This window comes from Musca domestica, unplaced genomic scaffold (genome assembly GCF_030504385.1).
Source record: "Musca domestica strain aabys unplaced genomic scaffold, Musca_domestica.polishedcontigs.V.1.1 146, whole genome shotgun sequence".
NCBI classification, from domain to species: Eukaryota; Metazoa; Arthropoda; class Insecta; order Diptera; family Muscidae; genus Musca; species Musca domestica.
This window is the reverse complement of record NW_026712202.1, coordinates 445,436-468,701: the sequence shown is the minus strand read 5'-3', so window position 1 is coordinate 468,701 and position 23,266 is coordinate 445,436. Positions and strand designations below refer to the sequence as shown.

At 36.4% G+C, this 23,266-nt stretch overlaps 1 protein-coding gene across 2 annotated transcripts in view; it reads left to right on the top strand.

Moving 5' to 3' along the window:
- Positions 1-23,266, top strand: part of LOC101890728 (probable cytochrome P450 313a4) — a 48,708-nt gene that overhangs the window by 15,243 nt on the left and 10,199 nt on the right. Inside the window, exon 1 of one of the 2 annotated variants that reach the window (XM_059119421.1) lies at positions 20,939-21,156. The exons of the other annotated variant lie outside the window; for it this stretch is intronic. Coding sequence (XP_058975404.1) covers positions 21,006-21,156 — 151 coding nt within the window. The 5' untranslated portion in view covers positions 20,939-21,005. Of the gene's footprint in view, positions 1-20,938; positions 21,157-23,266 lie in introns of those variants that run through there. 2 annotated transcript variants of the gene reach the window in all.

Here is a 23,266-nt window from a genome sequence, read left to right as displayed (position 1 = left end):
AGTAACTTCAAATACACAATTTTTAACAATTCCGGTGAATAAAATCATCAAAATACCGAATATATAGAGGTGCTGTTATAGGGGGGCTATACGAAAACCTGGACCTGCATAATAATTGTTCTGTCACAGGCTGTTGAACTCGTTACGAAGAAGCAAATACGAAATTTGAAAGAATTCCGCTGAATAATGTCGCTAAAATCATCCAAATACCAATTATAAGAAGGAACAGTTATATGGGGACTATACCTAAACGTGGACCTATATAGTCCATTTCAATACCAAAAGTCCTGCAGACCAAAACATATTTGAGTAATATTTTATCAACCTACTTCAATTCGTTCGGAAGCTAAAGTTGTTGTTGTTGCAAAAATTTTTGTATGCTCTGTTGTGTATATGTAAACTGTTAATCCGATTCTTCTTCGATGTCGAGATTAAAGAATTCTGCACCTTTATGGGCTGTAGCCAGAGATCCTCTGGACGGAGTTGAGTAGGCTTGGCTGGACAATTGAGTAGATGCAACGTATTGGACGGGCATGTGTCGCACGCTGGGCAGGCGTTCCTTAAATCTTTCGTCAATTCGTACCCAATATGAATTGAAACGACTGTACCATCCTGAACGTAGTTGGGCCAAAACTACCCTGGTTTGCCTAGGCAGCCGACGTTCTTCAGCTGCAATGGATGGGGGGGGGGGTGAACTCCGAGGTTGGCATTCATTTTGTAGTTATTAACTACGTCTCCGACTGCAATAAATTGAATGCTATTCACACCCACTTGATAGGCTTCATGATCTAGAGGCTCTCTCTTCATGATCTAGAGCCTCTCTCTCTCTCTCTAGATCATGCAGGTCCTTCCTGAAATTCCTGGGTGGGGGAGTTCTGTCCACCATATGGTGGTTAAGATGACTCCCACGATAACACCCAAGCAGGTACTGCAACGAAAGCATGTGGTTATGCTCACATTAAAAAATAATCTTCGTCTCCTTATGTAAAGGGAGGTGGCAAGCTGTTGCACTTCTCAGGGCGGCATTCTGGCAGGTCTGAATACTTTTCCACTGAGTTGCACTCGGATTCGCAGGCCACACTGTAGCCGCATAGCTAACCACAGACCGACATATCGCTTTATAAGAGGTCAACGCGGTTTTCTTCTCCGCGCCCCAAGTGCTGCCGGCTAGCGCATTAAGAACCTTGTTCCTACTTTTCAATTTATCGAAGATAGCTGTGGCTTGCGAGGACGACTTGAACATGCTGTCGAATGTGACCCCAAGGATGTTTGGGTAGTTAGTGGTCGGAATTATGTGCCCCTCGACCTGCACATTCAGTTGTGTTCTTCTCTCCGCAGTCCATGTGGTAAATAGTGTGGCCGTTGATTTGGTGGCGGATATGTTCATATGGAAGAAGACTGTAAGCTTCCCGAGATAGCTGTTCATCCTGACACATATGTCATCAACTACAGGACCCGACGCCATGATCGTACCCTCATCCGCATATGTTACGATCTCGGTGCCGTCTGGAGCTGAATTCCGGAAAGTTAGAGGTTAAACAGTTCCGGAGATATTACCTCACCTTTGGGAACTCCATATTTCACTCTACGGAGCTTGGATTTCTTGTTCCGGGATTCCACGTACGACTGGCGTCCACACATATAACTGACTATCCAACGTTCCAAACATGGCCGGAGGGTAGTATTCTCAACGTTCTCGAAAAGCGTGGCATGGTTCACCGTATCAAAGGCCTTTAATACTATTCTATTACACGGCCTGTTCTGGTTGATTCTTCGACTGATATGTGTGAATATGGCGTGCAATGCTATTGTGGTACTATGTAATGGGCGGAAACCATGTTGATGGTTAGCAACTGAATAACTCCCTCTGATGCTGGGGAGGAGTAAAGCTTCGAGAGCCTTTACTACTGGCGACAAAGCGAAATTGGCCTGTATGTTCGCCTTTGCTGGCATCCGGGATTGAGGAAGCTAGAGTGATTTCCACACATGGACAGACGGACGAACAGACAGACAGATAGCGGATACTTTGTGGGGTCTAAAATGTATATTTCAAGGTATTACAAACGGAAGGACAAAGTTAGTATACCCTCCATAGTATGTGTATATTTTTACGCAGTGGCCGAAAAATGGCTTGTGAGCTGAACATATCGCAATATTCCATTCAGCAAATATTGAAAAATAAGCTCGGGGTAAAGCCATTGAAATTCCAAAAAGTGTAAGAACTTACACCGCAACAGAAAGAAAATAGACTCAAAAGAGCTAAAGAGTTACTTCGCTTGGCCGAAAGTAGTGAACTGCCGAATTTGGTTTTCTCCGACATTCGTTGTCCAGCTGTTTGTAAACAAAATGATCGTGTTTACTTGCCAAAGAGGTTAGCTGAAAATGTGCACCTTCGGTTGGCCACCAGAACTCAAGCGCCTGCCATGGTGATGGTGGGGGCCGCCATAACAGCAGATGATCGCTCTCTGGTCGTATTAATCGAATGATGCCGTGGCAATAGAATAAATGCCGAATATTATCGCGAAAATACTCTGGAGTATTAAAACCTTAGGCACGCAAACATTTTGGCCGCAGACCTTGGACATTCCAACAGGACTCAGCACCATCGCACTCAGCACGCGCCAACCAAGAATGGTTGCAAAATGAGGTTCCTCGCTTCATTTCCAGCGCCAATGGGTATCAAAATCTCCGGATACCAATCCGTTGGACTATTGTGTCCGGAGTATTTTGGAAAGAAAGGTTGGCACAAAAAAATACCAAAGTGTCGATCACCTCAAGCAAGCGCTTCGCTAGGAATGGGCCAAATTACCGCAGAGCAACATTCGGGCAGCGTGTGACGGTTTCATTGGCCGTTTGAAGGTCATAATTCGTGGCAAATGTGACCAATTCGAACTTATTCTAAAATTTGATGCCATTTCCGACGTTATTTGCTTTCATTCAATAAAATTAAAAAAAATGTAAAAATTATGGCATTTGTCTTTGTTGCAGTTTTTTATCTCACCCTGTATATTATATATGAAACCTAACAAGGTCTACAATTTAATAAACTCCATTTCTTCCCAGACCCAATGCATGTTTTTAACGACATAACAGATAGATATGGTTCCCTAGCATACACATGGTTTGCGCACAATCCGACATTACTGACCACTGAACCGGATGTTATAAAGGACATTTTAAATTCACCGCATTGCACAAATAAAAGTATTATCTATGATCCATTTAAACAGGGTCTTGGAATTGGTCTATTATCTGCAGGAGGTAAACGATGGCCCATTTTAATGAATTTGATATCCCATACATTTAGTCCTTTTTTATAGACCCACTTTGGAAAGTTCATAGAAAGAATTTAAATCCGGCATTTGCCCAAAAAATATTGCTGAGCTTTGTTCCGGTCTTCAATCAAGGGGTGGGCAATCTCTTAAAAGTATTTCAAGAGATGAAGGAATGCCACGATGTGTTTAATGTGTTGCAAGACTTTACAATGAAAACAGCATTGAGTAAGTTCTAATGCGGAATTATTTGGAAATCGATTGAAAATTGTTTTTTTAATTTAAGAGACAACAATGGGAATTGAGGACAACGCAGACAATTCGGCAGCTGCTCAGCTCAGAAATAACATGCATTTGTAAGTGGAAATGGAAACATCTTTAACAGGTCTATGAAAAATAATTATTTTATATTTTGTATATTTTAAGCATGGTCAAAAGCGTTACCAAAATGGTGTTCTCTCCATGGCTAGCGCATGATTTGATTCGCAGATTTTTAGGTGTTTTCGAACCATTCAACACATATAAGAACCAAAACAATGCATTTATTCAAGAGGTAAGTGAAAACGAGAGCAAGTTCTTTGAATTTAACTAACAGAGGGAGATAAAAAAGCCAGTAAAGTTAGTCCTAAAGTCGGGCGGGGCCGACTTTATGATATTCTACACCACTTTGCTAATTTAGTAGAGCTCCACATAATATTTAAAAGGTTTTATGGGAGAATCCAATCATACACGCTATGATTATAATTATTATTTAAAGTTCAAAGGAATAAATGTGCCGAAGCATTTTTATCATATAAATTCGGACTTGTGTTACCCATTTGGTGCACAAATAATTTAAAATCGGATAAAATTATATATGGGAGCTATATCCAAATCGCAACCGATCTCGATAAAATTTCGCAAAGATATCTCTGAGCTGTATTTCACATATTTCCCTGAATATCCTTGGTACGGAGTGCATATTACTGCTGTGGGTAACAAATGTAACTAATCGGATGAACAATATATATGGGAGCTATAGCTATATCTGAACCGATCTTCACCATATTTGGCATACTAGCTTCTAGACTCAATTCGGTCACATGTGCCAAATTCCATCTCATTTGGACAAATATTTTGGTGCACAATCAAAGGTAAATCGGACGAAGTTATATATGGGAGATATATCGAAATCCGAACCGATCTCGATAACATTAATATTCTTGTTACAGAGTATATATTACGGCTGCGTAGGACTAAAATAACAAATCGTATGCACAATATATATTGGAGCTATAGCTATATCTGAACCGATTTCGATCAAAGTTGGCATACTTATTTTCAGTCTTAATTTGGTTGTATGTGCAAAATTCCATATTATTCGGGCTGATATTACACGTTTAGTGCACAATAAAAGGCAAACCGGACGAAGTTATATATGGGAGCTATATCTAAATTTTGACCGATTATCTGCAATTTCAATAGGGTTCGTCCTTGGGCCAAACAAATGATTTGGCCAAAATTTCATCTGGATCGGGTAATAAATGCGAGCTGTACTTTGTTCATAAAAATACATGGACATACGGACAGACGGGCGGATATGCATGAATCTACTCAGAATGTGATGCACAAAGACGTAATACCCTGACCACTTTGTAGGGTATAAATATTGGTATGAGCAATATTATATCATAAATTCCGATAAATTACATATTCATATCAGACTTCTGGTTAAGAGAAATATTTAGATATAGCAAGTTATAAAAAATCGCCGATTTTATCGCAAGTTATGGCAGACATAAGTATTGGAAATTGTGACTCTTTGTGGGTGATGTTCCAGAAGGGGTTGGCAGACGTATATCATCTTTACAACAGATCTTGTGTTGGCAAAAATGTTTGTATGTGGCAGATTTGAGGTGATGGATGGATTTGGATGAGCGATTTTTTCGTTGAGCGTTTTGTTTTTCAAAAATGTGAACCCAATGTTGGGGAGGTACCAGAAAGGAGGTCCGATCTTTATAAAAGACCTTTATTAATGGAAATACTGAGATGTACTAAGACTGAATGGAATCGGATGTTAATTTTGTTTTTTATGAGCTCCAAGGGTTTTCGAAGTGTTGACCCTTTGTGGGGAAGATACCAGAAGGATGGACCAATATATCCCATTTTCACAGAAGATCTTGTGTTAGTAGAAATAATGGGATGTGTAAAATATGAAGAGAATCGGATGCTTATTTCGGATTTTAAAATCGTTTTGATTACTCAAAACGTTGTAGGTGTGGTACTAGAAGCAATGGTCCAATCTCTACCATCTTTTTTAACAGATCTTGTGTTGATAGTAATATTGGGATATGTCAAGTATGGAATGGAATGTTATTTTCTTCTTTTATGAGCTTCTCGGATATTCAAAATTTTGACCCTTTGTGGGGGAGGTACCAGAAAGAGTCGACCAATATATTCCATCTTCACACCAGACCTTGAATTAATAAAAATATTATGATGTGTGTAATTTAAAGACAATCGGACTCTTATATTACATTTTTGTGGAAGAGGTACTTGATGGAGTGGACCGATATTGTCTATTTTTGCATATGACCTAGCACTAATGAATATTATAATTTGCAATATTAAAACAAAATCAGAGTATATTTTTCTTTCTGTGCAGTAAAATTGAGTTTTTTTAACATTTCGAACTTTTGTGGGGGAGGTACCTGTAGGAGTGAACAGATATTGCTCATCTCCGAAGTCGAACTAAGTTTGATAATAATATTACAATGTACCAAGTTTGAACCAATCGGATACTCCCTTCGAGAGTTATCATGCACTAGTATCGCCCTAGGCAGCTAGACACGCAGGCACGATTTGGCCATATCAAATAATGTATACCCTCTCTAATCGTATGACTGAGGGTATAATCTGAATCTGATACTAACTGTATCCAACACTGTTTTCGCAGAAAATATGTCCCATTTTATGAAATGTTTAAACACATTCGAGTCTTTCTTGATCCTGCTGGGCGATTAATAAACTGGAATATTAACGCATTTTCGGTACATAAAAAAAATCTTGTCGAGAGAAAAAAAACGTGACCTCCCTTGAATAAATCATATATGAGTCTTCCCTTAGACTAGTTATTAAGATATATCTTCGGCAATTTTCTAATAGTTTATCAAATCTTTTTCGAATCGCGTTTCAATCATTTATTGCGCTTTTTTAATTTGTTTTTAATCCTTCTACATTCCTTGGATTTGTGCCCTACTTAGGACTATTCGCTGTCGGTTGAGCAAATTTCATGTTCGTCACTCACTGTCATCAAAAATGTCATATCAAAATCTGAACCGATCTTGATACAATTTGGCAGAAGTATTTCTGTATTGTATCCGATATCTGGTACCAAATATCATTCTTGTGGAGTGCATATTACGAATGTAAGTCCCAAACCCCAAATCGGATGAAACATATACATGGGAGCTATAGCTATATCTAAACCGATTTTCACCAAATTTGATGCACTTGGACTGATATTGGCCATTTGGTACACAATTAACCCGAAATCGGTTGAAGATATATATGGGAGCTATATCTAAGTTTGATCCGATTCTCACCAATTTTATTTGGGTTCGTCCTTAGAACAAACAAATATTGTTTGGAAACTTTCATCTCAATCGGATAATAAATGCGACCTGCATTTTGTTCACAAAAATGCATGGACAGACGGACTGACATGCATAAATCGACTCTGACAGTGATTCTATGAAGATCCTCAAAAGTAACTATGGGTCTATCTCGCTTCCTTCTCCATGTTACAAATAAATGCGTAAAGACATAATACCCTTACCACTATGTGGTGTAGGGTATAAAAAGACTCGAAGAAAACTCAGCAAAAATATTTTTAACAGCAAATCTTCCAAATGCTCGCTGGGTTTTACTAATTTTACATAGCTATTTATCCCCATTTTTACCCCCATATTAGTTTTCACCACATCCGGGACCTTGCTAATTTTCTTAGAACAATTATATGAAAGATCTTTTCTTTTACAGCTAATAAAAAATAAGCTGAGCGAAGCTAATAATCCCAGTGCCCAAGAAAATGGATTAAAGAATATCTTCATCGATCAAGCCGTTGAACTTGTGCGAAAAGGTATTTTCGACATAAAGGAGGTGCAAAACGAATCGAATACAATTATTGTCGGAGTAAATATATGGATAACGAAATTCTTGGACATGGATAATTACTATATCCTCACTTTTTCTTTAGGCTTTAGAAACAACAGCCTATACAATTGGATTTGTACTATTTCTGCTGGCTATGTTTCCCGAATGCCAAGAAAGGGCATACGAAGAGCTAGAGGCCATGTTTCCTGAGACCGGCGATTTCGAGGTGACCTATGGCGATACTCAAGATATGGTCTACCTTGATTTAGTTATTAATGAAACTATGCGTGTCCTGGCACCGGCACCGCAAGTAGCAAGAGAAAATACTCAAGATATACAACTCTCCAATGGCATAGTCGTACCGGCTGGTATGCAAATTATCATTAATATGTTTGCCCTACACCGCCGTAAGGATATTTGGGGTCCCGATGCTGATATGTTTAATCCGGAAAATTTTCTACCCAGTAACATGGAAGGCAAACATCCGTATGCGTATATACCATTCACCAAGGGTATACGAACTTGTATAGGTATGTGTGTAGCATGGATTGGAGGAAAATACATGAAAAATATAATTTCCTTATTTTTGCGTATTTTCAGGAAGAAAATATGGTCTGATATCATCAAAACTAGCTTTGGCAAAATTGTTGAGAAATTTCAAATTTTCTACGGACTTTAAATATCAAGATCTGGAGTTTTGCAGTTCACTTGTTTTGAGCCTTAAACACGTGCCAGTGCTGAAAATTGCCAAGAGATGAATACAGTTTGTCATATATTACTTTACACACTTCAAAAAAAAACTCTTATTTTTGCCACCTGAAAAATTAAGTAGTTTTATTTCTATTACAATTAACCACCTGTTCCACGATATTGAAAGAAAATTTTTGCGAGCGAAAGCTAGTCACTCACTTTCGTATTAGAATGCGTTCCACTAACATCCATTCGTTTATTCGCATAGCCTTACGTGATTCAGTGTTGCTAAATACACCTTTGAAAAATTAATCGCGAAATTAAACAAAACAAGTAAGTCGGCAGGCCGGACTATATACTATATACCCTGCACCCTATCCAATTCTGAATAGATTTTCACTAATTTTGACGGATACATTTTTATTCGTCATAGCAAATAACATTGCTATAGAGTGCATATCACTTCGAGAAGGATTATATTAAACAATGGATACAATAAATACCCTCCACCATTTGGGACGAATTAGAAAATTTTCAAAAAATAAAATCCATTAAAAATTCTGTGGAAATCTTAAAAATACCGAATTGGGGCTATACGATATCGTGGACCTATATAGATAATTCTCTTCCAGGGTATACAGTACTCACAAGGAACTCCTTGTGTGAATTTTCAGACAATTCCATTGGAAAATGTGGCTAAAATGATAAAAATACCGAATATGGGGGGAGGGGTTACGGTTGTATGGGGGCTATATGATATTGTAGACAATTCTCTTCCAGAGGGCAAAGTACTCAGAAAGAACTACTTGTGTGGATTTTCAGACAATTCCATTGGAAAATGTGGCTAAAATCATCAAAATACCGAATATCGGGGGGTACCGTTGTATGGGGGCTATACGACATCGTGGAGCGATATAGCCCATCTTCGAACTTGACCTGCCTACAGACAAAAGACAGATCTGTGCAAATTCTTAGCTTCCTATCTCAATTCGTTTTGACTCTAGCGTGATTATAACAGACGGACAGGCGGACTGATGGGTAGGGCTACATCGTCTTAGATCAAGAATATATACACTTTGTTGGTTGTAAAGACATTATTTTGCTTAGTTACAAACGGATGTATGGTGGAGGGCGATTTTCACCAAATACTGAAGTGCTTGTTTCTACGATGAATTTATTCGGAATTGCCATGATTCAGTTCTGTTGGGGTGATATTAGACATTTCGTTCACAATAAACCTGATATGGAATAAAGATATATATATATATATATATATATATATATATATATATATATATATATATATGTATATATATATATATATATATATATATATATATATATATATATATATATATATATATATATATATACATATATACATGCGTAATATGCACTCCACTAGAATGGTATTTGATACTAGATAACTTATAGATCTCTTATGGAGATATGGGTGCTATATATATATATATATATATATATATATATATATATATATATATATATATATATATATATAGCTCCCATATCTCCATAAGAGATCTATAAGTTATCTACCATTCTAGTGGAGTGCATATTACGCATGTGTGGGATTCTAACCCCCAAATCGGATGAAACATATATAAGGGAGCTATAGCTATATAAGAACCGATTTTCACCAAATTTGATATACTTGCTTCTAGACTTAATTCGATTTGGATGTGCCAAAATTCAAGTAATTTGGACTAATATTGGCCATTTCGGACACCATTAACCCAAAATCGGTTGAAGATATATGTGGTAGCTATATCCAAATCTGAACCGATCTTGATAAAATTTGGCAAAGTTATTTCTGGGCTGTATCTGATATCTGGTACCAAAAACAAATCTTGTAGCGTGCATATTACGCATGCGAGGGACTTAAACCCCTAATAGGATGGAACATATATATGGGATCTATAGCTATATATGAACCGATTTTCACCAAATTTGATGTACTTAATTGTAGACTGAATTCAGTCGGAAGTGCCAAAATTTATTCTATTTGGGTTGATATTAGCCGTTTGATGCACAATAAACATTATATCGGATAAAGATATATATTGGTACCAAAGATCTTTGTTGTGAAGTACATATTACGCATGTGAGGGACTTAAAACCCCAAATCGGATGAAATATATATATGGGAGTTATAGCTATATCCGAACCTATTTTCACAAAATTGTACCGATTTTCACGAGGTACTTGCTTCTAGACTTAGTTCTGTTGGATTTGCCAAAATTCAGGATGACATTGACCATTTGGTGCACAATAAACCCGAAATCGGTTGAAAAAATATATGGAAACTATATGTAAATTTGAAACGATTCTCACCAATTTCAATGGAGTTCGTCCTTAGACCAAACTAATATAGTTTGGAAATTTTCATCTCAATCGGATAATAAATGCGACCAGCATTTTGTTCACAAAAATACATGGACAGACGGACTGACATGCATAAATCCAATCAGAAAGTGATTCTATGAAGATCCTCAAAAGTAATTATGGGTCTATCTCGCTTCCTTCTCCATGTTACAACAAACAAATGCACAAAGACATAATACCCTATTCCACTATGTGGCGTAGGGTATAAAAACAGTGGTGCATTACGATTGGATATAGATTCCGCATTGGATTTCAAAATAAATCCGGTACTAAAGAGAAATAAGTTACAAGTTTACTCATTGCGCTCTCAAGCAAGACTAATTATGTGATCTCAACATTTCGGTACCCTACCCCATTTCGGTATATGTTACTGACCTTTTGTGTAAAAAGCCAACATCTATGTAGATGTGCCAACATATAATGCTGTAACAATTGGTACCAACAAATCTAGTAAAACCCATCATAAAATATAAACATATATTTACAATGGTCATAAAGCAATATTGAAACTGGTGAATCAGTGGTTCATAAAGGTTCATATAGACATTGACCAATAGATCACGAGGTTCATATGGAGACATTTGATTTAAAAAGTCAGTAGATCATGAATGTTATCGAAAAAACGTTGGGGCTTAAGGTTAATTGTTCACATTTCATTCGACTTTTGAAACTTTTTACTAAATTTTAAAACCAAAAAAAAAAAAAAAACAAAATTTTAAATTTTTATAAAAATTGTAAACGGCGTAAATTCTTACAGCCTTTGAAAAAGATCTAAGAAATGTAAATTTCTGCATACCAAATCAAATATTGTTATTAATCACCAAAGCAAAAATGGCTAACTAATGATATTGTAATACAACAGAGATCGATTGCATAAAAAGTACCGCAATAGCTAAAATGAGGCAAATGAAAAGATTAATAAAACTTTCAACAATCAACTGAATACGGACATAGTTTTTGAAAAAAAATTGTTAGCTTATTCAATGCAGATAAAAAATGCAAAAAAATATATGAAACGGTCAAAGTAAGCTTTACTAACCAGAATATTTTCGAAGTAGCAGAAAGTTTCGCTCAAATATATAAAACGAATGAAAAAAAGTTAACCCGGCAAAAAGCTCGTACGTAGACAGACATAGATGTCATGCGTGCAATTGATATTAAAAACAAGTAAAAAAGTATCGGTCGGTTTTGCCGATAGATGTATACCCTCAGCCCTCTTCACCCTCTATGGAGTGGGTTTTGAAAGAATGGGTCAATATTGTTCATTTCGAATCGGACCTAAATAAATATGATATAAATATTATTATAGCAGATGGATAAATCAATTGTAAAGAATCGCTGAGTTGTTTCGCAGTTTATGACAGATGAAAATATTGACAATTGTGTCCCTTTGTGGGTGAGGTACCAGCAGGTGTTCGCAGATATATAGCATCTTCACAACAGATCTGGTGTTAGGAAAAATGCTTTTATGTGTGAAATTTGAAGAGAGTTGGATCCTTATTTCGCTTTCTTTGAACGTTATGTTTTTCAAAATTAGATTATTGCTTCCCTTTCTGTGCAGAAAATATATATATTTGTGGGGGAGGTACCAGAAGAAGTGGACCGATATACTCCATCTTTACAAAATGATTAGGATGTGTGAAATTTTAAGACAATCCGACTCTTACATCACATTTATGAGAGTTGTAATTATTCAAAATTTTGACCAATTTGTTGTCCACTTTCGCACCAGACCTAGCACTGATGCAAATATTACGACTTGCAAAGTTGGAGCAAAATCGGATCATCGTTTCTCTTTCTGTGCAAAAAATGTGTATTTTTTGAGAATTTCGACCATTTGTGGGGGAGGTACCAGAAGGAGGGGACGGATATATTCCATCTTAACACCAGAGCTTGGATTAAAATAAATATTGGGATGGCCGACATTTGAAGACAATCGGACTCTTACATCACATTTTATGAGAGTTGGAACTCTTCAAAATTTTGACCATTTGTGGGGGAGGTACTTGAAGGAGTGAACCGATATTGTCCATTTTTACACCTAACGTAGAACTGATGCAAATATTAGGATTTGCAAAGTTGGGGCAAAATCGGATTATCCTTTCTCTTTCTGTGCAAAAAATATATTTTTTGCAAATTTCGGCCTTTTGTGGGGGAGGTACCAGTAGGAGTGGACCGATATGGCTCATCTTAACACCAGACCTTGGGTTAACATAAATATTGGGATGTGTGAAATTTGAGACAATCGGATTCGTACATCACATTTTATGAGAGTTGTAATTATTCAAAATTTTGACCATTTGTGGGGGAGGTACTTGATGGAGTGGACTGACATTGTCCATTTTCACACCTGACCGAGTACTGACGCAAATATTAGGATTTGCAAAGTTGGAACAAAATCGGATTAACCTTTCTCTTTCTGTGCAAAGAATATTTTTTTTTTGCAAATTCCAACCTTTTGTGGGGGAGGTACCAGAAGGAGTGGACCGATATTGCCCATCTCCGAACTCGATCTAAGTTTGACAAAGATATTACGATGTACCAAGTTTGGACCAAATCGGATACTCCCTTCGAGAGTTATCGTGCGCACCAGCCAGCCAGACAGACAGACAGACGGACGGACGGACATCGCTAGATCGACTCCAAATGTTCTGAAACGGATTTGGTTCAAAGAGACCTAGTGTCTAAAACCGTTATTTCGACTAGGCACGTTTTGGCCGTATCAAATGATATATACCCTCTGTAGCCAAATGGCTGAGGGTATAACAACGCCTAATAAATATTTTCAATGCCGACAGAGCTTATTTTCGATGTCGATTTAGCGATGTCCTTCCGTCTGTGGAAATCACTCTAGTTTCCAAACGAATTGAAGTAGATTGATAAACTTTTACTTAAATGTATGTTGTGCATGCAGGATTTTTGGTATTGAAAATGGGCCATGCAGGACCACGTTTTGGTATAGCCCCCATATAACGGTACCTTCCGATATTCGGTATTTTCACGATTTTAGCGAATTTATTCACCGGAGTTATTTCAAATTTGGTATTTGAAGTTCGTAATGGATATTACAGCCTACGACAGAAAATTGTCTGCTCAGGTCCACGTCTTCGTATAGCCCCCATATAACGGTACCTCCCGATATTCGGTATTTTGATGATTTTAGCGAATTTATTCACCGGAATTGTTTCAAATTTGGTATTTGAAGTATGTAATGGATACTACAATCTAAACCAGAAAATTGTCTGTGCAGGTCCACGCCTTCGTGTAGCCCCCATATAACGGTACCTCCCGATATTCGATATTTTGATGATTTTAGCGAAACTATTCACCGGAATTGTTTCAAATTTGGTATTTGAAGTTCGTAATGGATATTACAGCCTACTACAGAAAATTGTCTGTGCAGGTCCACGTCTTCGTGTAGCCCCCATAAAACGGTACCTCCCTATATTCGGTATTTTGATGATTTTAGCGACTTTATTCACCGGAATTGTTTAAAATTTGGTATTTGAAGTTCGTAATGGGAACTACAATCTGTGACAGAAAATTGTCTATTCAGGTCCAGGACTTCGTATAGGCCCCATGTATCAGTACCTCCCTATATTCGGTATTTTGACGAAATGTCAAAAAAATAAAATGTGTGTTTAGGCTACATTGGGGGTAGGGAACCATCTTACATGGGCCTATTATAAACTGTTAATGTATACTTTTTTAATATATATATGTTATATTATTTAGGTTTTTAACACTCAAACTAAAACCTCTTACTGGAAAATAGGATCAGGTTTTTTGAAAGACGTATTTATTTCTATTTAATCGAGTCATCATTTATACTAAAAATTGTGCCACTGATGTAAGCCAGATTTGTGGATTATTTTGCTTTGAAAACTATGCATTAAAGACTAAAACTACGGGCCGGCAACGCGTACTGAGCCAGCTAGTAGCTTAAATAAATTAATACCGAATTTTAATAACATTCGTATTATCTTCTTATCTTATCCTATTATCTATGTACGAAACATGTATTAATTAACCGACTGACGACATGATGTCATAGCCGCAAAGTTCTTTATTGGCAATAAAATTTATGTGGAATGTGTAATTATGTAAACTAATGAAGAAATAATAACGCGATAATACCACTACATATACATCTTAATCATTATCATTAACAATTTATAGACATCTATGTTAACTAAAAATTTTACAATAATTGTATAATATTATCATTGCAATGATCGTCATCACTTAACACTAATTGATCGGATAATTCACAATATACCGTAATTGTAAGACTTTGTATTGTTCTGCAGGTATTTCAATTAATGTAGCTTTCTGCAGCATAGAAATAATAATCCATTCCGGAAATTTCACTGACGTTTTTATACCCTACAACACTATGTGTTGGGGCTATTATAAGTTTGATTGGGCCAGAATTTATGTAACACCTCGAAATATTGGTTTCCCATATAGGAAAGTATATATGGATCTTCCCAGCTCGCCGAGCTGAGTCGATCTAGCTATGTATGTCCGTCCGTCCGTCTGTCCGTCTGTCCATGTTAATTTGTAATCACGCTACAGGTCGCAATTATGGCCCGATCCTTACGAAATTTTGCACGAAGGTGGGGTTAAGGTCAGAATAGAAGCCTATTTCTTCTGGAGATGATCGCCAAATGTTTAGAGGTTGAAATGGACCAAATACTGAAAAAATGTCGGATTTTGCAGTAGCTATGCAGGTCGCAATTATAGACCAATCGACGCGGAATTTCGCATGTAGCTAGAGTAGGGCAGGGAAGAAGCCTACCAATTTGGGTGGTCATCGGATAATATTTAGCGGGTAAAATAGACCATATCTTTTGTGTTGAAAAAATTCAAAATTTTTCATTAAACCACGAATATTTTAAATCCCGGCGAAATCACAAAGCCATGACAAGGCTACTTCTGATCTTTACATTGATGTTAACATCCATCAAATCGGATATATAGCAAAAAATGTTTGACATATATGTCTATCAAAGAAGATATGCTTGAAAGATCTCTTATATGTCGAGAACGGCTGAACTGATTTCGACAGTTCTCATTAATTCAAAATGGCCTCTTGGCAGGAAAGAAAAAACGTCAAAAAATTGCATAAAAATATCTCTCTAAAGATGAAAATATTGATTTTGTAATATTTTCTCATATTTTTTTCAATTTTGTCATATTTTTAGCATATTTTCATTTTGAATTAAACATTTGGTAATATTTCTACAGCTAACAAAACTAAGTAGTTATGACATCAGAATATCATATACAGATCGCATTTATGTCCCGATCCTTATGAAATTTTGCATGGGGACAAGATGAGGGTCAGAATAGAAGTCTACTCTTTTTGGAGATAATCGGCATATATTTAGGGGTTGAAATGGACAAAAAAACTGCAAAATTGTCAGCAAGTCCTAATTATCGCCCGATCCTCACGCGCATTTGATTGGAGGTTACCGGACATTGCAAAAGCCAAGCAGTTTTGCATGGCCATCCAAAAATATTCAATGTGTGAAATAGTTTGCCAACTTTTGTAGACAAAATACGAAAATGTCCATTCCGGTGACTTTTTGGAGAATTCACAAATACAGGAAAGACGCACTTCTGACTATTTTTTTAACGCTGATTTCGTTAAAGAATATAGTCAAATGTCTGTATCTCATATCGATGCGTTTTAGTCAAAAACCAATAATAAATGTTAATCTTTTGCCACTTCTGAGAGATTATAGGTCTTTGGGAAATATTGGTTCCAGATCTAGGAAGACCATTCACGTGCAACATCTACCAATAAATTGGAAATGAGCAAATTAGTTTAAGTTGTTATTATTCGAAAATTAGGGAACGAAACCTGATGGTTTTCTTTTATTATTTGTAACAATATCTTGTGGAATTCTTTCGAGTATCTCGCCTATATAAACGGTATCGTTTATTATAGTGTTGTTGGGTATTCAACGGTCGGCCCCGCTCGACTGTAGCCTTTGCTTACTTGTTTTTATTATACCCTACACCACAATGTGGTCAGGATATTATGTCTTTGTGCATTTGTTTGTAACAGGCAAAAGGAAACGAGATAGACCCATAGTTCCTTTTGATTCTGAGTCGATTTATGCATTCTGAGTCGATTCATGCATGTCCGTCCGTCTGTCCATGTATATTTGAAAACAAAGTACAGTTCGCATTTATTGCTCTATCCAAATTAAATTTTGCACAAATCATTTGTTTGGCCCAAGGACGAACCCTATTAAAATTGTAGATAATCGGTAAAAATTTAGATATAGCTCCCATATATATCTTCGTCCGATTTGCCTTTTATTGTGCATCAAACGTGTAATATCAGTCCGAATAGTATGGAATATTATGGAATAAACGTACGATCAGATTGGACCTGAAAATAAGTATGCCAAATTTGATCGAAATCAGTTCAGACACAGCTATAGCTCCCATATATATTGTTCATCCGATTTGTTATTTTTGTCCTCCGCAGCCGCAATATGCACTCTGTAACAACAAATTTGGGGAAATATATCAAATACAGCTCAGAAATACATTTGCTGAATTTCATCGAGATCGGTTCAGATTTGGATATAGCTCCCATATATAACTTCGTCCGATTACCAAACGTCACCAAAGCAAAGCAAAGCACCAAACGTCTAATATTTTCCCAAATTGGATGAAATTTGGCACTTACGACCGAATTGAGTCTAGAAGCTAGTATGTCAAACTTGGTGAAGATCGGTTCAGATATAGCTATAGCTCCCACATATACTGTTCATCCGACTTGTCATATTTGTTACCCACAGCCGTAATATGCACTCCGTAACAATATATCAAATACATCTCGGAAATATCTTTGCCAAATTTTATCAAGATCGGTTCCGATTTGGATATAGCTCCCATATATATATATATATATATATATATATATATATATATATATATATATATATATATATATATATATATATATATATATATATATATATATATATATATATATATATATATATATATATATATATATATATATAATATATATATATATATATATATATATAGATTTATACGATTTCAAATTAATTGTGCACCAAATGGGCAATGCAAGTCCGAATTTAAAAGATACAAATGCTTAGGCATATTTAGTCCTTTGAACTTTAAACAATAATTATAATCATAGCGTGTATGGTTGAATTCTCCCATAAAAACTTTTCATTGTTATGCGCAGCTCTACTAAATTAGCAAAGTGGTGTAGGGTATCATAAAGTCAGCCCCGCCCGACTTTAAGACTTTCTTTACTGGTTTCTTGTTTATTTTATTTCACTGACGTTTTATTTTTTCTTGATTATTTTTAGATTGGTCAACTTGTCTGCACGAACATTTTAATAGCTCAAAATTGGTTCCCAATGCTTTGTCCGATAATGATCTGTCTCAATTGGTATAACTTTTATGGGGCTAAAAACAGAAACAGCACGTTGTGCCCTTTCACCCTTAGAAGCGTAATTTTATTCGAGTTGCTTTAATTAAAATATGGTTTACATAATTTTTAAAGTTTGCAATTTTAATTTCACTTCGTAAAGATGTATTTATAGTGACCCTTGGTTATTGACGTTGTGTGTTGTCTGTTTCTAATAGATCCACATGTTTTACGTTAGAAAACGCTTAGTTGTTATTCTCAGCTCATTACAAAAAAAATTATGATTAAACAAGTAAGAAGGGCTACAGTCGGTAGTGGTCGCCAATGGGATACCACTACATACTCATCAATCAGATTCTGTGAAAATAGACTTATAGTACGTTAACATACAAAATGTCCACGAGGTTTAAATTCGGCAAAAGAAAATATACATTAAATTTACTGTGATACGTAAATTATCAGCCTTAAACTTGGTAGAGATTTTCATTTCAAAATTATACCTTTGACAATATCACGGAGTGTTCACTTTTATTTTAAAACAATGCATTTTATGCTTTGCGGGTAAATACAACAACTTACTTTATTTGACAATTCATTTTTTAATTTTATTTTCTTTTTTTATCATTTGATACGGCCAAAACGTGCCTCATCGAAACAACAGTTTTAGACACTAGGTCTCTTTGGACCAAAATCTGTTTCAAGACATTTGGAGTCGATCTAGCGTCCGTCCGTCAGTTTGTCTGTATGGCTGTTGCCCACTATAACTATCAAAGGAAGTAGCCGATTTGATCGAAACTTGGTACATCGTGATATTGTTGTCAAACTTAGATCGCGTTCGGAAATGCTCAAGATGGGTCCACTCCTCCTCTAACCTCCCCCACAAAATCTCAACATTTTCAAGAAAACAATCTACGGCACAGATAGAAAAGCGATAATTTCATTTTTCTCCAACTTTGCAAATCCTAATATTTCCATCAGCGCTAGGTCCATCCAGTATCTCCCCCACAAAGGGTCAACATTATGAATTATTATAACTCTTGTAAAAGGTGGTGTAAGTGTCCGATTGTTTTCACATTACACACATCATAATATTTTTATTAACCTAAGGTCTGGTGTGAAGATGGAATATATCAGTTCACTCCTTCTGGCACCTCCCCCACAAAGAATCAACATTTTGAATATTCGTGAATCTCATAAAACACGATATTACCATCCGATTCCTTTCAAACTTGGCACATGTCAATATTTCCATCAACACAAAATCTGATATGAAGATAGTAGGGATCGGACCATTCCTACTGGTACCTCCACCACAAAGGGTCAAAGTTTTGAAAAACAAAACGCTCAAAGAAAGGAAACAAGATAGACCCATAGTTACTTTTGAAGATCTTCATAGAATCACTTTCTGAGTCCGTCTGTCTATGTATTTTTATGAACACAGTGCAGGTCGCACTTATTATCCGATTGAGATGAAATTTTTCAAATAATATTTGTTTGGCCCAAGGACGAACCTAATTAAAATTGGTGATAATCGAATCAGATTTAGATATAGCTCCCATATATCGTCAACCGATTTCGTGTTATTTGTGCACCAAATGGCCAATATCAGTTCCAATGACCCGAATTTTGGCACATCCAACCGAATTCAGTCTAGAAGCAAATACAGGGTGAGATGAAAAAACTGCAACCAACTTCAGACTGCTGTCATTTCTAAGCGACTCCTCCGAAAGCTGTTAAAATTATTCCAATGACAGCTCATTATATTGTTTGCAGAATTTTCCGGAAAAAATGTTATTCGTGATGGAATTCAAGCTTGATAGTATGATTTCTTTAAATTTAAAGGTGAATAAATCTTTTGCGTCTCGTACCATCGCTCGTTACCGTGATACTGGTAGCGTAGCCCGACGTCAAGGAAGTGGACGAAAGAAAACAGCAACATCAGCAGAAATGGTTCGAAAAGTAAAGAAGCCACTTGATTGAAACCCGCGTCGCAGTGGCCGAAAAATGGCTCGTGAGTTGAACATATCGCAATATTCCATTCGAAAAATATTGGAAAATGAGCTTGGGAGGAGCTCCGATGAGAAAATAATCTTCTTCCAGCAGTTTTTAAACAAAAAAAAATAATCATGTTTACTTGCCAAAGGGGTCAGCTGAAAATGGCCACCAGAACTCAAGCGCCGACCATGGTGATGGTGTGAGCCGCCATAACATCCGGTGGTCACTCTGCTCGTATTAATCGACCGTGGCATCAGAATAAATGCCAAATATAATCGCGACAATATTCTGGCACGCAAACATTTTGGCCACATACCTTGGACATTTCAACAGGACCCAGCACAATCACACTCAGCACGCGCCACCCATAAATGGTTACAAGATGAGGTTCCTCGCTTCATTTCCAGCACACAATGGCCACCAAAATCTCCGGATACCAATCCGTTGGACTATTATGTCTGGAATATTTTGGAAAGCAAGGTTGGCACTAAAAAAGACCCAAGTGTCGATCACATCAAGCAAGCGCTTCGCCGGGAATGGGCCAAATTACCGCAGAGCAACATTCGGGAAGCGTGTGACGGTTTCATTGGCAGTTTGAACGCCATATTTCGTGCCAAAGGTGACCAATTCGAAGAAATCTAAACTTATTCTAAAATTTAATGCTATTTCCGACATTGCTCGCTTTCATACAATAAAATTAAAAAAAAGTAAAAATTATGGCTTTTGACTTTGTTGCAGTTTTTTATCTCACCCTGTATAAATCAGAGATTAAATATTGCACATATTACAAATGTTTGTATGAAATATAAACATTTGTATGTATGAAAAATTTTGCATCAATATCACTAAAGTTACAACCACCCAAGAGTCAAGTTATGTTACATACGTTCGAGCAAAATAAACAAAGGTATTTATGCGTTTTGTAGGGTATTGTAATTATATGTAATTATGAAGATTAATTAATTTGTTAATGTACGGAGGTAGAACTATTTAAATAGTTGTTTCAACTTACTGCACAGCAATCGTATGTATCATTTCGTTCTACTTAGACGTGTTCGCTAAATTCTTTTGTTTCGGAAATGTTCTACTGGTTTTTGTGTGTAATCGTGTGTTTCTGGCTGCACTGGGTGTGGACGCGACGAAAGTATTATGCATTGATGTTTAAATTACCAGGACGCATTGGATATCCTTTGCTGGGAATAGCCTTGGATCTAACTGGAATCAAGAAGGGTTTGTAGTTTTGAGTGCAATTGAATTAATAAATAAATTTATTAGCGCGTGTGAACAAAATAAAACGTAACAAAAGGATAAAAAAGGATAATTAAACTGCTAGATTTTAACCGAAATCCTGGATATGCTTAAACGTTTTAAAACGGATGTATAAAATACGAGGTCACCTTAATTATGAGTTTTTTTTTTTTTTTTGAAATGCTACGTATAATAATCAAAGGACAATATAAATATCGCGATTTACGAAAATATCTTCGATGTTGATAATATTCGCGTTTTTTAAAAGTTGAAAATTTACGATAATTTCGAAAAAGATTTCAAAGTTTTTAAATGCAATACATCCCAACCTCGGGAAATTTCTTCATCGAAGAGGCTAAAACACTAAGCTTGTAAAGTTAAATAATAACAGTTATTGTTTCGATAATAACGTCATAGTTCTTACCGAAACTTGGCTTAAATATGATTTTAATAATACTGAAGTGTTTTGCCATAATTTTCAAGTGCATAGAAAGGATAGGCTAAATAGTTAGTCCAAAGTCCAAAAGTTATGACAGATAAAAATATTGAAAATTGTGACCCTTTGTGGGTGAAGTACCAGAGAAGGTTCGCAGATATATATCAACTTCACAACAGACCTTGTGTTGATATATATATAATAAGTTTGAATGAAATCGGATGTCAATTTCGCGTTTTATGAGCTTCATGGTTATTAAAAATTTCATGTTCAGCCATATGGCTACAGAGGGTATATATAATTTGATACGGTCAAAACGTGCCTTGTCGAAATAACGGTTTTAGACCCTGGGTCTCTTTGGACATTTGGTGCGCACGATAACTCTCGAAGGGAGTATCCGATTTGGTCCAAACTGGGTATATCGTAATATTTTTGTCAAACTTAGATCGAGTTGGGAGATGGGCAATATCGGTCCACTCCTTCTGGTACCTCCCCCACAAAAGGTCGAAATTAAAAAAAATATATATATTTTTTGCACAGATAGATAAAGGATAATCCGATTTTTCCCCCACTTTGCAAATCCTAATATTTGCATCAGTGCTAGATCAGGAGTGAAAATGGACAATATCAGTCCACTCCATCAAGTAACTCCCACAAAAATAGTCAACATTTTGAATAATTACAACTCTCATAAAATGTCATGTAAGGGTCCGATTGTCTTCAAACTTCACACATACTAATATCTACATTAACCCAAGATCTGGTGTTAAGATGGGCAAAATCGGTCTACTCCTTCTGATACCTCCCCCACAAAAGGTGGAAATTTTCAAAAAATATATTTGTTCCGATTTTGCTCCAACTTTGAAAATTCTAATATTTGCGTCAGTGCTAGATCAGGTGTAAAAATGAACAATATCGGTCCACTCCATCAAGTAGTAAGGGTCCGATTGTCTTCAAATTTCACACATACCAATATCTATATTAACCCAAAATCTGGTATTAAGATGGGCAAAATCGGTCCACTCCTTCTGGTACCTCCCCCACAAAAGGTCGAAATTTTCAAAAAATATATTTTTGCACAGAAAGAGAAACGATTATCCGATTTTGTTCCAACTTTGCAAATCCTAATATTTGCGTCAGTGCTAGATCAGGTGTAAAAATGGACAATATCGGTCCACTCCATCAAGTACCTCCCCCACAAATGGTCAAAATTTTAAATAATTACAACTCTCATAAAATGTGATGTAAGGGTCCGATTGTCTTCAAATTTCACACATAGCAATATCTATATTAACCCAAGGTCTGGTCTTAAGATGGTCAAAATCGGTCCATTCCTTCTGATACCACCCCCACAAAAAGTCGAAATATTCAAAAAATATATTTTTTGCACAGAAAGAGAAAGGATATTCGGATTTTGATCCAACTTTGCAAACCCTTGTATTTGCGTCCGTGCTAGATCAGGTGTGAAAATGGACAATATCGGTCCACTCCATCAAGTACCTCCTCCACAAATGGTCAAAATTTTGAATAATTACAACTCTCATTAAATGTGATGTAAGAGTACGATTGTCTTCAAATTTCACATATCCAAATATTTGTATAAACCCAAGGTCTGGTGTTAAGATGGGCAAAATCGGTCCACTCCTTCTGGTACCT